Source organism: Saccostrea echinata, unplaced genomic scaffold, assembly GCF_033153115.1.
Source record: "Saccostrea echinata isolate AGI-Se365-2 ecotype Australia unplaced genomic scaffold, CSIRO_AGI_Sech_v1 ptg000016l, whole genome shotgun sequence".
NCBI classification, from domain to species: Eukaryota; Metazoa; Mollusca; class Bivalvia; order Ostreida; family Ostreidae; genus Saccostrea; species Saccostrea echinata.
Window position 1 is genome coordinate 3,419,562 of NW_026889765.1, and position 15,845 is coordinate 3,435,406.

General features: G+C 33.2%; 1 protein-coding gene across 1 annotated transcript; it reads left to right on the top strand.

The window, feature by feature from the left end:
• Nucleotides 1-2,848: 2,848 nt before the first annotated feature.
• On the top strand, nucleotides 2,849-13,926 carry LOC133188742 (uncharacterized). The gene is made up of 11 exons (XM_061324232.1): nucleotides 2,849-2,962; nucleotides 4,000-4,066; nucleotides 4,191-4,288; nucleotides 4,797-4,973; nucleotides 5,221-5,289; nucleotides 5,397-5,573; nucleotides 5,747-5,817; nucleotides 6,175-6,223; nucleotides 6,330-6,393; nucleotides 13,485-13,558; nucleotides 13,741-13,926. The coding sequence occupies exons 1-11, from the start codon at nucleotides 2,849-2,851 to the stop codon at nucleotides 13,807-13,809; spliced, it is 1,029 nt and encodes a 342-aa protein (XP_061180216.1). The 3' UTR covers nucleotides 13,810-13,926.
• Nucleotides 13,927-15,845: the final 1,919 nt, after the last annotated feature.

Genomic DNA, 15,845 nt, shown 5'->3' on the forward strand with positions numbered 1-15,845 from the left:
ATGAAAGTCTTTTTTCTTCTCAACCCTGGGTAGGATTTAGCTTCAATATGTAATCAAAATTAGAATATAAAATTTAATTCTTTTTTAGCTCACCTAAGCCGAAGGCTCAAGTGAGCTTTTCTGATCACTTTGTCTGTCTGTCTGTCTGTAAACTTTTAACATTTCCGACTTCTTCTCAAGAACCACTGGGCCAATTTCAACCAAACTTGCCACAAAGTATCCTTGGGTGAAGGAGATTCAAGTTTGTTCGAATGAAGGGCCACGCCCTCTTTCAAGGGGAAATAATAAAGAATTAGTGAAAAATTAATAGCATCTTTTAAAAATCTTCTCAAGAACCACAGGGCCAGGAAAGATGAAACACATGTGGAAGCATCCTCAGGTAGTGTAGATTAAAGTTTGTCCAAATCATGACCCCCGGGGGTAGGGCGGGGCCACAATGGAGGATCAAAGTTTTACATAGAAATATACAGGAAAAAACCTTTAAAAATCTTCTTCTCAAGAACAGCAAAGCCATGATGAGTCATATTTATATGGAAGCATCCTCAGGTAGTGTAGGTTCAAGTTTGTTCAAATCATGACCCCCGGGGGTAGGGTGGGGGCACAATGGAGGATCAAAGTTTTACATAGAAGTATATAGGAAAAATCTTTAAAAATCTTCTCAAGAACAGCAAAGCCATGATAATTCATATTTATATGGAAGCATCCTCAGGTAGTGTAGATTCAAGTTTGTTCAAATCATGACCCCCGGGGGTAGGGCTGGGCCACAATGGAGGATCAAAGTTTTACATAGAAATATATAGGAAAAACCCTTTAAAAATCTTCTCAAGAACAGCAAAGCCATGATGAGTCATATTTATATGGAAGCATCCTCAGGTAGTGTAGATTCAAGTTTTGTTCAAATCATGACCCCCGGGGGTAGGGCAGGGCCACAATGAAGGATCAAATTTTACATAGAAATATATAGGAAAAAACCTTTAAAAGTCTTCTTCTCAAGAACAGCAAAGCCATTATGAGTCATATTTATATGGAAGCATCCTCATGTAGTGTAGATTCAAATTTGTTCAAATCATGACCCCCGGGGGTTAGATGGGGTCACAATGGGTGATCAAAGTTTTATATAGAAATATATAGGAAATTATCTTTAAAAATCTTCTTGTCAAGAACAACAAAGCCATGATTTGTCATATTAATATGGAAGCATCCTCAGGTATGGGTAGATTCAAGTTTCTACAAATAATAACCCCTGGGGTAAGGGTGGGGCCACATTTATGGGGAATCAAAGTTTAGCATAGAAATATATAGGAAAATATCTTTAGAAATCTTCTTCTGAAGAACAACAAAGCCATAATTTGTTATATTGATATGGAAGCATCCTCAGGTATTGTAGATTCAAGTTTCTTCAAATCATGACCTCGGGGGTTGGGTGGGGTCACAATGGGGGATCAAAGTTTTACATAGAAATATATAGGAAAAAATCTTTAAAAAATCTTCTTCTCAAGAATAGCTAAACATTGTTTAGTCATATTGATATGTAAGCATCCCTAGATAATGTAGATTTAAATTTCTTCAAATCATTATCCCTGGAGTTAGGGTTGAGCCACAATGGGGGTTCAAAGTTTTACATAGGAATATATAGGAAAAAACTTTAAAATCTTCTCAAAAACAGCAAAGCCTTGTGTATTCATATTGATATGGAAGCATCCTCAGGTAGTATAGATTCAAATTTGTTCAAATCATGTCCCCTGGGGGTAGGGTGGGGCCACAAAGGGGGATCAAAGTTTTACATAGAAATATAGGAAAAAACTTTAAAAATCCTCCTCTCAAGAACAGCAAAGCCATGTTTAGTAATATTGAAATGGAAGTATTCTCAGGTATTGTAGATTCCAGTTGGTTCAAATCATGAACCCCGGGGGTAGGGTGGGGTCATAATGGGGGATGTAAATTTTACATAGGAATATAAAGGAAAAAATCTTTTTCTCAAGAACAGCAAAGCCATGTTTAGTCATATTGATATGGAAGCATCATCGGGTAGTGTAGATAAAATTTTGTTCCACTGATTACCCTTGGGGGTAGGGAGGGGCCACAATGGGGTATCAAATTTTTACAAAGGAATATATAGGGGAAAAAAATCTTTAAAATGTTCTACTCAAGAACAGCAAAGCCATTTGTTATATTAATATGGAGGCATCCTCAGGTAGTTTAAAATTCAAGCCCCCACCCCACCCCCATGTAAACTTTTCAATTCTAAATTGATTTGTGCTTTTTCAGCAAGGCATTCAAGTACGTTCAAATTGTGACCTTTGGGTTAGGATAGTCTACAAAAAGGGATCGACATTTTATAAAGGAATATACAGCTCTCAGGGGTAGGTTGGGACCAAAAGACGGGAAATAATGGATATCATTCCCCCTAGAATATCGGGGTCGCACATAATCCTATTAAAATTCACAAATTATTGGCCCTGGAAGCTGGGATTAAATTTTTACATAATGCATGTGCACCGATTCAAAATTTCCTCTCTTCTTAACGGAAATGTCGAGTCAAAGTGATATCCTTTGGAATATATCTTTTTGAATGGTGAAGATGTAGGAGATATGCAATGTATGTTATTTCGACAATGATCTTTAAAGAACTGCTCAGCCAAATTGTTTTTTTTTTCATCTTTGAAGGGAAATTTTATTTGAAATAGAGAAGTAGAGCAAATCAGACATAAAGAATTATTTCCTCTGCTTATCGGAAATGCTAACATGCTTGTAATATCAATTTATTATAGGAAGAGACAAAAATGGTGACTTAAGTTTACAGATGTGTAATACAAGTGGTGATAGCTGTTCAATACTCTTGTCAAATATGACAATCAACTACAAAGACTGTGACATTCTGAGCGAAAAATTATGTGAAAAAGACACAGAAGACTTCAAACTCAACTTCATTACAAATAGACTTAATAAAACCTTAAATCTGGTGAGGATTTGATGCTACGCATACATTTATTATATATATATATATATATATATATATATATATATATATATATATATATATATATATATATATATTAGGGGTGTCAGTTTGTAATCGGTTAACTGATTACTCGGTCGGAACGTTGGTAATCGGTTAGAAAATCTGTAACCGATTATTCGAAAAAAATTTATACATTTGAACACAGTATCCTGAAAATTCAATCAAAAAAAAAAAATATAGGAAATGTTAGAATTTTCACCTATCTATTTCTTAGGCTGGTCTGGAGATAATTAAGACTCTCCTTATTAATTTCGTGGGGGTAATTAGCTTTCGAGATGTTAATACAGTTTAAACACCACCCAGCCAGTCCCGTGTTTCTTTAATAATTAATTTCAATTAAATGATCGTTGAGTACCGTGAACTGATTATAATATGTACCTTACCCCTTTTATCTTTTGCAGTTACATATCAAATTATGTTATTAAACAAACATTGTAAAGTAAGCGATAATTCAGACTTAATTTTGATTATGTAAAAACGCAGATTGGAATTGTGAGACATCTCTTCTGAATTTTTTTAATACATGTATATATATCTGATTCTTCAGTCATGTTTCATGGGTTTCTTAATTTTTTTCTTTTTCCTTTTCTTTTGCTTTAAAATTGAAATGAAAAATATACTCGTATATAATGTTCTAATAAACATAATATTACTACAAGTAACATCTTTATAGTCTGTCTATTTAAGTAGAACTTACAATAATGAAATACGTCGAGAATTTTTGATACGATTAACCGATTAATCGGTCGAAACGTCTTGTGGTTAACCAATTGGCAATTCTACATTCGATTGCCACCCCTAATTAATATATATATAAATATATATATATATATATATATATATATATATATATATATATATATATATATATATATATGCTGGTAAAAACACTGCACTCTGCGGTTTTAGCATTCACTGGACAATTTAAAAATAACATACATGTAATAATATGTTTTCCAATGTTTTGTTTTATTAAGCTTGATGTATGTCACAGTCTTGATAAAGTTATTGAAGCAATAGGAAAGAAATTGAAAAAGGTGGACCGTAAGTTCTGTTTACTTTGATGTTAATCTAAACTCATCATCATGTGAATATTTAAATATAGCTCCAATGTAGTAAAAATTTGAAAATTTCTTAGTCTCAGTTTTTGATTTTGTTGTAATTCTAGTATTTCCAAATATCCAACCTGGTACTCTATTTAATGTAAACTTAAGTATGCCAAAGGACCCGACCTACAACGAAACTTTCATAGATACCTATCACAAAGTGAGTGGGATTTTAATTTTAAAGATTAAAAAAAAAAACTAATATTATTAATTTTGCTAATAATCGTTAATATAAAAAAACTAATATTTTAAGAACTATATGTACGTAGCTTACTTAGTAAGCGGTTGGTTTATACAGAAAGTCAGTAAAAGGCTGCACTAGTCTGCAGTGAGACTTCATCATTATAGTGTGACGTCATGGTATTGGTTCCATTATAGTTTGAAATGGAATACTTATCAAATTCAACACATACCGTTCATTAATGAGCTGGAGTAACATTGCTAATTATATGTTACTTTCCTAATATTTTTGTTGTTGTTTGTGGGCAGAAAATATTCTTTTATTTCCATTTAAAGTCTGTTTTTTTTTCATTTTTGGCAATGAATTAGTGATGAATTTCTCTTTTTGAAAACGTTTCCTTTGAGAAAGGGATTTCCCTCAGTTGCTGCTATGTCGAGACAAGTTTGAGCAAAACGCATGCATGTAAACCACCATTTTTGAATTTCAGGGAGATGTATTTTGGCATTCTACTTTGGAGAAATATCCTACTGGTTTCGTCCATTTTGACAGGGATAAAAACACTTCTAAAATGATTTACTTGTGGATCTCCAAATATGGTATGGAGTCTTTCTTAGAAGGATTTCAAAGACACGGAATGCTTCACTATATGATCACTGCGGAAAACGTAAGCTTTTACTTTAAATTAAAAGTTGTCTGGATTTCAAAATAATCTTTTACGGTCAACTAGATCAGGAAACAATTATTAAGATATATATTGTTATTTGGAAGCCTAAAAACCGAAGATTGTAATATATATTTTATCTTCGAAATCTGTAGTAGAATTTTTGGTAACAAAAAGAATTCTCTTGAAATTGAATACAACACTAAAATGACCAATAGTTTTAATGCTGCAAAGTACTTTTCACACTCAGTTACACGCCGGACACGGACTAAACACTACTTGCAAAACTGGAGTTTGTGTTGGAAGGTTAGTCCCGTCGGTAAGTTGAATTGCACATGTACGTTTTAATTAAATATAAGTAAAATTTGGTAGAATTCCAATTTTCAATTCTCAAGAATTAAAATACTGTATTTTAATGCTCTTCAGCTAGCAAAGAAATATCCAGATTCTTTCATGGACCTAGACCTTTATAGTCTGAAAACACCAAACATAACATTTGAAAAGGATTTAGCCGTTTTGTCAGGAAAGATAGTTATGTTCGTTAATATCAGGGACCCCCGACCAGGGCTTGGAAATTTCACTCAAATTGCAAAATTGGATGTGGTAAAATTCACAACATATTTATTTTTAGTGAAACGGGAGCAAAAAGCGTAGCCGATAACTTGCTCTTAGACATTTGCAAATTTTAAAGCTAACTATAAAGCTAATATATACATGTATATTATTTATCCTTAAGATATCGTCAGTAACGCTAAATTATTTTATTTTATTAACAGAGTGTGACTTTACGAATCCAAGTATACATCATGAATGAAACCAGAATACGAGGAAAAGTTGTCGCTTTTGAGTAAGTTTTGAAAACATTCATTATCATAAATTTCAAGTGTAGATGTTCTGCTCTATCTCTTTAAAGCTTAAAAATCAGAATTTACTGAAACTTATGCAAGACATCACACTTTGTTTCATTGATTTCCAGTTTTCTTTCCATGTAAAAAAAATACCTTTGCCTTTGGTAAAATGTGACTGCAAAATGTAAGAAGCTAAAATGTTTGAATTAAAGTCCAGACGAGTCTTAAGTATTTAGTCCCCATAAATCAGACCAGAAATTATCATGGTTTTATTTCCAGAAAATTACTAGTATTCAATTAAGTTTATGAATGTGAAAAGCACTTGTACTTATAGACACATTTATTTAAATCTATAGTCCATATATAGAGAATATTGACGTTGGTCCTGAAATTACAGGCTTTGATGTAAGTTGTTATTCAGTATCAATTTCGAAATATATATATCGTTAATTTTATACTAAGTTTCTGTACCTTGTAATATTTTGCTTTACTATAATTTTATTTATTTAAGCAACAGACAATAAACTTTATCCTGCTAGGAGCAGTTGTGGTGACAGCGGAACCTAAACTAAATGGTAAGAAAATGATTGGAACCCTCCAAGATTTAGTCAGTCAACTTAGGTACAAACTTCCTGTGTCTGAAAAAAAAAGTTCCATGACTTTTAATCTAGTTAAAATCTTTATCTTCTATGCAAATGGTAACACAAGGGAATTTACTTTATAGAAAACGTTTCTTGTTCATTTTAGTATAAAAACCGAGTCTATTAAAATATGTTTTATTCTATATATAATCAACGTAATTTAACCCATTCAAGACCAGTTGTCAAATTGCCGTTTTTCTTTTCAGACATTCAATATATTCAAATTAGAAAATTTAGATTCATTTCAATCTGTGGGGTTCAATGTTCGTAGGAAATATATATATTGAAATTAATTGTAGCTTAATTGATAGATAACTGTCCTTTTTCTTTACTAAGTCTTAATATACATAAAAAAAGTATATACTTTGTTTAATTATTGCTCTCATGCCTGAAATATGCATAATCTGTAAAAAAAAAAAAAAAAAAAAAAAATTTAAATTTTTTTTTCAAAAAATCTGCGAGAACATCATTCTGCCCTAGTTACCGTTATTATTGTTGATGAAAGACCCTTTTTGGAAAAAGTTTAATATCTGCAGGCTTTTATGACTTAATTTCATTAGAATGTTAAGAACTTAAGGTTTTATTGTCCTATATGTGCGTCAAACATAGGTATTGACTGTTACATGTACCCCGCCAAGCGCCTACCATTAGAAATGAAAGTCACGGATCTTTTGGACGAGACCTGAAAATCGGAGGTCCTTGTCACGGCAGGAGTTGGTACGATAAAAAAAACTCAAGGCCCTGAGTGCCGAGTGTAGGTCTAAATTTTAAGCCCTTCTTCTGTATAAGGTAACGTCCCTATATGAATGAATAATTCTCGAATGGGGCGTGAAATAACATACAATCAATCAATCTCATACATATGCGCTTTATTATCGAATTGTTAACAACTAAGATGAGAAAACTTTAATCAGAACTTTATGAACGAAAACCAGTCTTCTTTTAGATGCAAAAGTTAAGGGGAAAAACTTTATTAGCACTGTTAGACGAATATGCTATAAGAAGCATTGCATGTGAAATTGTAGTGCAAGTCACTGTCTTTAGTTTTGTGTCAAATGTACAGTAAAATTTGTGAAATTGGTAAAAATTGGTAAAGCAAATTTCAACTTGTATTTATTCATTGAGGGAATTTGCCGTTTGTCCCCATGATTTCTATTTATCGTCTACGAAACCTATATAGCAATTATTGTGATATTGTAACTCTACAAGAAACACTAATAATTTGAATTAGTTCTTGAACACAAACCTAAAAAGCACGTGAGTTTCTTGCGTCTTGTCACTATTAGGAAACCAAACATGCAATAATGTCTTAATTAAAGGTGCTTGGACACAGATTTGAAGTTAATATTTTCTCAAATTTTCTGAATAATTTCATGACTTAGATGTCGCTATAGCATTTCATACTAAAATATAATAAAAATCTTATTTCATCTCGTAGTTATTGAAACTTCAAATTTCTGAACGCGTTTGATTGACACATCCTTGCACTTTCACAAATTTTAATTTTATTCTTAATACTTAAGAAAAGTGGCAATTTTGTTGTGTATTAATGAAAAATATTAAAACTATAATCCAGAAAATTCAGAGTAGAAATGTTCGAAAGCAAAATCCACTCACAGTATTGTCAGTCCGTGCTCAGTGGTGTGTGCAGAGTTTAACAATTGAACACACCTGGTGAATCGTAAACATTAACAGTAACAGAGCTCGTGCCCTGTTTACAAAAACAGTTTACGTTTCACGGGTGTATTCAATTTGTTAAACTCTGTACACAACACTGAGCACGGGCTGACGATATTAGTGAGGGTGTTTGCTTTCGCACATTTCTACTCTGAATTTTCTGGATTATAGATGTAATGTTTTTCATTAATACACAACAAAATCGCTTCTTTTCTTAAATGTTAAGGACAAAGATAAAATTTGTGAAAGTGCAAGGATGTGTTAATCAAACGCGTCCACGAATTCGTAGTTCCAATAATTTCCAGATAAAATAAGTTTTTAATTATATTTTCGTGTGAAATGCTATTGCAATATATAAGTCGTGATATCATACAGAAAATTTGAGAAAATATTAACTTCAAATCTGTGTCTAAGCACCTTTAAAATTAGTAGGAATACGAACGGGAAAAAAATGAATAAATAACCTGAATTATGAAATAAATGTATGGTTATTAACTTCAACATTAATCATTACATAATTTGTGAAGTGAACAATTACATACATCTAAACTAGTCTTACTGAAGGAAATAAAAAATGCCAACATGGAAACATGTGATTGATTATTCTTTAAAAATGTGTACAGAAGATTCTTTTAATATAAAATATTTACCACACTGTATTAATGATTTTATAAGAAGTTTATACTCGCAAGATGTCATAACTTCTTCATTCCATATGTTGAATACTATCATTTAGTATATCGAAATAAAACATTTCAAAAAAAATATGGGATCGTACGGGAATTGAAACCTAGACCTCTTGTATCCAAAACGAGAATCATTCCCCTAGACTTTCGAGGGCTTGACATTAATGCAGTCAAACGCAAACAGCAGGTCACATATACATGTATATATTCACGTTCGATATCTTCAAAATTTTACCTAATACATGGTGTCTAATTTAGCCTTTACTAAACAGTTTTAATAGATGTAATTAGAATATAAAGTCCGCCGACGACCTGTATTCTATGTAATAACTCTCCACTTGCTCCAGTGCTAAAAAAAAGTGCCACGCGACTTTTATTACAAACGGAGAGTAACTCTAAAACTTTGAGCGTGATCAATGCCAACAAATTTCCAATTGAATTTAAAAAAAAATGACCAAAATTTAAAAAAAAAAAAAAAAGGGCGGGACACTTTGAGAAAAGGGGGGGGGCATAGGGAGTTATGGTATAAAATTTCATTGCAAAAACTCAGAAGCTCTTGAGATATCGCCCGGAAACGAAAGTGTTACACACAAACAGAATGTATGAATTTACAACCTTGACCTTTGGACCTCAAAATCAAAAGAGATCTTCCTTATGCCACAGAGAGTTGTGTAAAATTTCATTGCAAAAGCTGAAAGACTTCTCGAGATATCGCGCGGACACGAAAGTGTTAAAACAGATAGAATTTATGACCTTGACCTTTGACCTCAATCAAAAGCTCAAAGGCTTCTAGAGATATCGTGCGGAAATGAAATTGTTACAGAAATACAGACGGACGGACAGAAAGACCCAAATTAAGATCCCCCACTTTCAGCGAAATCTTGGGACAAAAACGAGGCGTTCATAACACTACATGGATATGAAAATGTTTTTGATGTGGATGGGCATGGAATTAATGGTAAAGCAATTGGTAACACTATAAGTTGTGAATATATTTATATATCGAAAGACTGTTTGTAAGTTGTGCTAACAAATTTACCAGTAAAACCATAAAATGTGTATATTCGCCACTGAGAGCACGTAGCAACGAACCCGAAGTACGAATTGTATATTTAGTAATAATAAACTTGCAAAAGAGAAAATGCCAATTAATGAACATGATGAATACGGATTTATGGATGGAATATGCTTTTAAAAATTTATGCTTTAATCAAGTTTTCGGCATACAGTCTTTTGTATTAGATGTTGGGACTATACATAATTTAAAGTGTGAAAAGCTAATTTTGAACACACACCCCTAAAGAGAAGAAAAATGTGCTGACAAACTCGCGTAAAATGTGCACATTCACTTCTTTTATCCTTGATGGGAATGGAAACAGAGCACCCTCGAAATACAATATGTATATCAAGATAATACGTCAGGTATCAAAATAAATTTGCTAACATGTAAAGAGAATACGTCAACTAATTCGCGAAATTGAGATTTAAAAAAAAAACGAAGAAAGAGGGTAGGCTGGGGAGGTATATCTACTGCTCCTAAACCAATTGCGGGATTTTGAAAAAAGTATTTCTTCCTGCTATATGCCTGTAATTAATTGTCAGTATAAACTATGAAATATTACTATTATTGGAATTATTCCGTCAGCAGTGGTAGAAATTCAATTCCCCGCGCTTACGCGTTACTTTATCTTGTTAAATATAAACAAAAAAATCTTTGTGGTCTGAAACCTAAATGTACATGTAATGGAATAAAACGAATTTATGCCATGTTCAGACCCAAAGAGACAAATATAAGCACAGTTTGGCCCTTATTTATTTTTTGGCATGAAAACCCTTCATATTTTAATATGTAGGAATTTAAATGTCCTAATATCAAATAAAAGTTACATGTATTAACAGATAAAATTAACATGTATTGCCATGCATGTATATACAGGATAAAACCCAGTTCAGAGATAAACATATTCACCCTAGAGCAACAAATTTCACAATTTTGGAAGAGTCACTCTTGCTTATCATAAACATGCAATTAGTTTGTCAGCTAAATACCCAGGGTCCGAGAAAAATTTACGCATTTTTACAACATGATCATTAGAGCCCAGCCTTACTCCAGAACCCCTGGCCCTGAGTTGAATTTCGTAACTTTGGTACAAGGCTCTATGCTTATAAAATTAAGTCAACAGTTTGACTGCTTGATGACAAGGAGTAAAGAAGAAGATTTTTAACACTAATTTTGATGGTTTTATAGCCCCACCCCTCGGGCCATGGGGTTGCAGAGGCAATCAAAGTCACAATTTTTGTATCCCGACCCATTGATGTTTTACCCCAAAGTTGTATTCAGTGGTTGAAGAGAAGAAGCTGAAAATGTCAAAAGTTTACAAACAACACAAGACAAAAACAGATACAATGTAGTAATAGGTCACCTGGTTGACTTAGGTGACCTAAAAAGAAGTAATGGATTTTCACTATATAATCAATAAGAGCCCGCCCCCCTAACACCAAGAACTATGGAATTCACAATTTTGAAAGAAGCATCATTTCTTATCATAATTATGGCCTATGCACTTTGTTTGTTTAATACCCAGGAGCAAAGAAGATTTTCAAAGAAATAATGTATTTCTTCTTGATAATCAACAGCCCCACTCCAATACCAGAACCCCTGACTCTGAGGTCAGAAGAAATTCTACAATTTTGGATGAAGACCTTTGCTCTTCATAACTATGCACTAAGTTTATCTGATAAATATCCATGAGCAGAGATAAAGATTTTCAAGGAATTAATGCATTTTCACTATATAGTCAATAGAATCTTAGCAGAGTCCTTCAACCATTAACTATGAAATTCACAATTTTAAGAGAGACAACCTTGCTTATCATAACTATGCACTTAGTTTGGCTGCTTGATATACTTGAGCAGAGAAGACGATTTTCAAACAAATAACGCATTTTCACTATACAATCAATAGAGCCCCGTCCCAGCACCAGAAATCTTGACCCTGAGGACCATTTTAGAGGAAGCACCCTTGCTTATCTGGACCATGCACTTCGATTATCTGCTAAATATTCAGGGTAATAGAATATTTTTAAAGAACTTATCAATTTCACTATATGATCATTACAGAATCTTGACCCTGGGGACCATTTTAGAGGAGGCACCCTTGTTTATCTTGACCATGCACTTCGATTATCTGCTAAATATTCAGGGTAATAGAATATTTTTAAAGAACTTATCAATTTCACTATATGATCATTACAGACCCGCCAAAATTCCAGAGCCCCTGTCCCTGGGGCCATGAATTTCATAATTTTGATAGAGGGCTAAATGATTATTACAATCATGTTAACAGTTTGACTGCTTGATGTCCAGGAGTCAAGAAGTTTTTTAAAGATAGCACTTATTTTATGGTTTTAGTTCCATCCCTCAGGCCCTAGGGATCAGAGACCAGGAAATTGACGGTATTGAACCCCTTTACCTATTAATGCTATATGTCAGAATTGGTTGAAATTGGTTCAGTGGTTCTTGAGAAGAAGCTGAAAATGTTCACGTTTACGAACAACAAACGTCGCCTGCATGGCTAGTGCAGTGGTTAGAGCGTCTGCTCTAGAGTCGCGGAGTAAGGAGTTAATTGATCTTTACGTCGCGGGTTCGAATCCACTGTAGGACGTGGAGACCGGTCCTTTGGATGAGACCGTATAAACCGAGGCCCCGTGTCGCAGTAGGTGTTGGCACGAAAAAGATCCCCCACAGCTCAATGGACCTAAGTGCCGAGTAAAGGTACAACAAATGACACACGTTGACACAGAAGGGATATCAATAGGTCACCTGAGTGACTCGGGTGACCTACAAATGGAAGAGGATACATCTCAACTAGATATTTGTTTGTGTAGCCAGGGATTGTTATCCAGCCACATAACCAATTTTCTTTGGTTGGAAAATGTTTTTCTCTTTAGTAAATATTAAATGTATTTATTATAGAGGTATATAAAGATTGATTGATTGTACATGTATGTTGTTTACATCCCGTTCGAGAATTTTCACGTATAAAGAGACGTCACCATATACCGGTGAAAGGCTTCAAATTTAGACCTTAACCGGCTCTCAGGGCCATTGAACAGTGAGGGTTCTTTTACCGCGACACGTACGGGGCCTCGGTTTATAAGGTCTCATCCGAATGACCCGCAACTTTCATTTCAAAGTGCCAAGCACTTGATGAAGGAGTAGTTGCTACCTATTTTTTATCAACTTAGGTCAGACGCAGCCGTGATTCGAACACGACCTTCCAATCACGGAGTGAGCGCTCTACCGACTGAGCTACCATGACGGTTAGAGGTATAAAGGTTTTGTGGCCAGGTTTGAACTACCGGACGTGTATTTTAATTCCAAAAAGCTATATAAAACAAGTTTCTGTCTATGCCATTATCTAGTATATGAATGGTCAACTTGCTCAAGTGCGATGCTTCTATTCAAAGCAGATTACAACATTACTAAGAATATTTATTTAAGTTCAATTCATTTAATTGGTTTTATTGTTTGAATAAGCTTAGAAATTTAAGATGTAAACAATGCAACTGTGTCCAGCCCCCTTTCAACTCATCTAACGTTTCCAACTATACTGTCTCCCTTTATATATTTTTAAGTATTGCATTAATGAAATCATTTCAGAATTAGGGGAAAGAGGCTTTTGTATACCAATAATTCATGCAAAGCTGAAGAATACCACCATTCAATTGATAGACGTGAGTATAATTCTAAATCAATTCATCATAAAGGCTGGAAGAGCATATTTTTTTGAAATTTTCCGTGACTTGCAATATAAACTTAAATTTCTAAATGAAAACAAAAAAACAACTTTTGGTTACGTGCTCTAGTGAACTGTTTAAAACTCATTATTATATCTAACCTTTGTTTTTTTTAACAGAAAGCTATCGTTATTGGAGGTGATGTTGAGTATGGTAATAATACAAATTGTACTTCCTCTTTCTTTTAAATGCAATTTACATACATAAGTTACAGTTTGAATACTTCATTTACAATGATGGTTTATATTATAATCAGTTCTTGAATATTATTTTCATGCTTTTCAATACAGTTGATGTAAATTACATAAACCATACCTGTTTGTACATGTTCTTGTTTTCTTTGTCTGAAATGTACTATTATGTGTTACAAAGCAAATCAAGTATGACTTTTAAGACAGCCAAATGAATTAATTACATTTATATATTACAGCAATGCACATGAGTAGTACATGTACGTGAATACTTTAATTTGAATTTGGTTTGTTATTTCCTTAGAGAAGCGATGTAAATGAAGTTCAATGAAAACCATATTCGATTCTGCGATTTGCACAAAGCTTAGACTAGTATTTATAATTGTTTAAGAAAAGAAATTATGTTAACAGTGTCGATTATAATTTTTAACATAATATTTAATTTTCGATAATATCAATAAAAATTATTATGAATTTTATTTGCTTGTTTTGATTTGCTCATGATTGATTATAACAAAAGCAAAATAGTTAATACTTCAATTCATACATGTACAATGTACATTTTGAAATATAAATATACGGACAAGCAAAAGAAACGCAACAAGCAGTTAACCACAAATATCCGACTTTTTTTATCTAATGGTATTTACACAGAATTTAACAGTATGATAAAACATGAAATAAAAATATTTGATTGAATATTAGAAATTAACATATAATCGTGCGTTAACCCCCCCCCCAATGAATTTATACACATTACTCCTTTGATTCTAGAACCAAACACAAATGTATCCCAAGGAGAGGGTTGCATAGGCTTTGCCTGTTGCATAAACCTTATTGATTTTTTCAATAAAATATGTTTAAAGTGTAAAAGTGTATATCCAAGAGATTTATGAAGGATTTTTTGTTGATTTTTATCAGAACATGTAGTTTCCCAGACAAAGAAACAGAAAAAAAAAATATTCTAGTCTTTAAGCATGTAGCATCGTTTTTGAAAGGGGCACCGAGAAAAATAATTGACACTTTTATCTGAAAAATCCGGGAGGGGGGTTAGTGTTATAATTCCAACTTTTTCAAAATACAATTTCTCGATCAATAATTATGATGGATTTGACCTTAGTATAATAGTACAACAAAAGGTGTGGGTATGGGGGCAACCTCCCTTTCAATGAACATTTTGGTACTAAATTAACAGTAAAACATATATAATGATCGGGGAAAAGTGAGAAGGGGGGGGGTCTGCCCCCCCCCCCTTCCGATACTACGTGCTTGGTCTTTACGCTACTTTTTTAAACTGAAAAATCTTTCGGGTTCTATTCCCTAGGCAACCCTCTGTATTTACGAAGAGCAGAACATAGTGTGTGATATCCCCTTTTGTATTCAACTATGTTATTTGTAAACAGTTAAGAGACCGTTTGAAGGCATGATATGCATGCATATTACAAAACTAAATTCAGTTTAGGATTTTTTTTGTGTAGCCCACAGAGCAGAGCGACACTTAGCGATCGCGATCACTACCTCTGTCTGTCTGTCACACCTTATATCTCTATAAGGTAAATGATAACTGTAAGAGGTATGGATTTGTTATATATATGATACTATGGCTTTTGTAAATTACCATGGTTACCGACCTCTTGACCCTTGACCAACTTTTCAAAGTAGTTCATAGCGCCGATATACTGCATATTTTTTTTTTATATTGAAAAGGTAAGTCTATGCTATTTAGCATGTGCCCTGTTCATAAAATATTATGAAAAATACCAGCATTACAATCCACTTGATCCTGACCTTTGATCTACTTTCCAAAGAAAAAGACAGTTTAACTTACGAATTTTTGAATATTTTGAGGCAGGGTTTAGATAATTAGCATTCATACATGTTTATGAACTCATGATACTGTACTTTGAAACTGTATGATATTCATTTACCACACAAATTTATATTTTTAAAAATACTATGAAAATACATCTGGATCGGTATTCCACAACGGATTGTTGACAGAGAAAATACATCGAGATCGGAATTCTATAATG

Bases quoted from the DNA above. Each gene is read 5' to 3' on its own strand.
- LOC133188742 (XM_061324232.1), top strand. From the start codon at position 2,849: ATGACAATCAACTACAAAGACTGTGACATTCTGAGCGAAAAATTATGT. The intron at 4,289-4,796 runs GTGAGTGGGATT...TTTGAATTTCAG, and splicing joins TCATAGATACCTATCACAAA to GGAGATGTATTTTGGCATTC. The intron at 6,224-6,329 runs GTAAGTTGTTAT...TATTTATTTAAG, and splicing joins CTGAAATTACAGGCTTTGAT to CAACAGACAATAAACTTTAT.